Source organism: Priapulus caudatus, unplaced genomic scaffold, assembly GCF_000485595.1.
Source record: "Priapulus caudatus unplaced genomic scaffold, Priapulus_caudatus-5.0.1 Scaffold655, whole genome shotgun sequence".
Classification (NCBI taxonomy): domain Eukaryota; kingdom Metazoa; phylum Priapulida; class Priapulimorpha; order Priapulimorphida; family Priapulidae; genus Priapulus; species Priapulus caudatus.
The window spans coordinates 24277-26150 of NW_014577716.1; the positions used below are offsets into that span (position 1 = coordinate 24277).

At 50.2% G+C, this 1874-nt stretch overlaps 1 protein-coding gene across 1 annotated transcript in view; it reads right to left on the reverse strand.

The window, feature by feature from the left end:
* LOC106812500 overlaps window positions 1-1815 on the reverse strand; it is a 23086-nt gene extending 21271 nt beyond the window's left edge. The window contains exon 1 of the mRNA XM_014816388.1: window positions 1006-1815. Within this exon, the coding sequence (XP_014671874.1) occupies window positions 1006-1720 (715 nt within the window). The 5' untranslated portion in view covers window positions 1721-1815. The remainder of the gene's footprint in view (window positions 1-1005) is intronic.
* Between the last annotated feature and the right edge of the window lie 59 nt (window positions 1816-1874).

Sequence of the window (1874 nt, forward strand, 5' to 3'; positions counted from 1 at the left end):
TGTGTGTACATGCGTGTGTGGGGGGGGGGTGTACGTGTTTAATACGCTGACGTATTCTATCCACGTAGGTTCGTAACTTATATATGTACCAAGAGTACATAATACCACTAAGATACAATCTCTATTATGTACCCTTGATATTACCTCTACTATATAATACTACTACACAATGACAGTGTTGATGATAGTAATAGTAATAGTAATAGTAATAGTAATAGTAATAGTAATAGTAATAGTAATAGTAGTAGTAATAGTAATAGTAATAGTAATAGTAATAGTAATAGTAATAGTAATAGTAATAGTAATAGTAATAGTAATAGTAATAGTAATAGTAATAGTAATAGTAATGGTAGTAGTAGTATAGCAATAGTCGAAGTGATGTAAGAATAGTCAAAATGTAAAGTATCGCTCAATAACATATATAGCTGTACAGTAAACTTTCGCTGTCCACCGAGAGTTTTGCCACGTACCACCTCCACACCCTGAAGACCTCTTGACACAATTTCGAGCAGAAGTCAGGGGTTGGCCGGTTTAGTGGCGAAACTTTCAAAACAGTTTCAAAGCCCCGCCGCAGGGCACACACGATAAAACGCGCAAAATGATGGCACGCGTGCTTTCACCGTGACTCGGTTACGTAGAGAAATAACCCCAGATGGGCGATCAAGCACGGGCCAGCCGAGCAGACAGCAACCAGGGGCCCGTGTGTCAGAACAAATTAGTTTTAACATTTTCCGAGTCCGAGTCATCGAGGTCCGGTCCACGAGAAAAAGACTAGTGTTAAGACTAATGAGGCTATATATGAGGCTAATTTTCTTTCTGACAACGGTCTAGGAAAAAAGTCAATGTTAAGACTAACGTTATGACTAATTTTGTTTCTGACAACGAGCCCAACGGGTGAATAGATGGATGCGGTCCAGACTAGGAGGCAGAGGCAGTTAGCGGGAGGATGGGAAGCGCAGTGATGGGGGGACAAGCATCTCAACCATGTTTCTAACACGTGTATACGTACGATTTCCTGCCGCAGCCAACACAGTGCCGTACCGATGTCCTCCTCTCTGCTCCTCGCCTCCGCCGCCTTAGTCAGTACCGTCGTCTCCGGCGGCACCTCCGCTATCACCTTCTCTCCCTCATCCTCTTCCTCTGTCTTGCCGTCGTGTTGTGTGGCGGATCGTGGCTCCTCCCCCGGGACGCTGCACTCTGTGATTAAGGGCTTCTTCCTCCTCACTACGTTATTGTTCTCCTCAGCCTCTTCCTCATCTCGGGAGGCATCCTCGTCGGGGATGCTAGCGCGGGAGGAAGACGTTGTTACCTTCCCAGGGGAAGCGGGAGGGGAACCCGCCTTCCGGGATGTGTCGGGAATCGTTTCGCTCCTAGTGGAGGAAGGGGTTGAGACAGAAGAAGCCACCAGGGTGCGCGGCGAACCGCTGGTTGCCATGGATACCGACCTCCTCAGCCTCCTCTCGTATCGCGGCGGTAACTCGACGCGCTCTCCCGCTCCGTCGCCGCCCGCCCCCTGGCGGCGGGTGTTGTAACGTAGCGACGGGAAGTGAGCGAAGACGCGTTCACGTGACTGCGATGCCGTCACCGTCGGCGTCAGCCACAGGTGCAGGTGAGAGCGTGAGTACGGCGGAGTCGTCAGTCCAGACTCGCCAGGGGTCAGCCGCTGCGGGGTCATCGCCGGGTCACTCGTAACCGGAACGGGACCCGGAAGCACTTCCATCTTGTCTCGGCTTGCGATGTTGCTTCGCGACGAGGAGTTTGCGTGTGTGTGTGTGTGTGTGTGTGTGTGTGTGTGTGTGTGTGTGTGTTGTGTGTGTGTGTGTGTGTGTGTGTGTGTGTGTGTGTGTGTGTGTGTGTGTGTGTGTGTGTGTGTG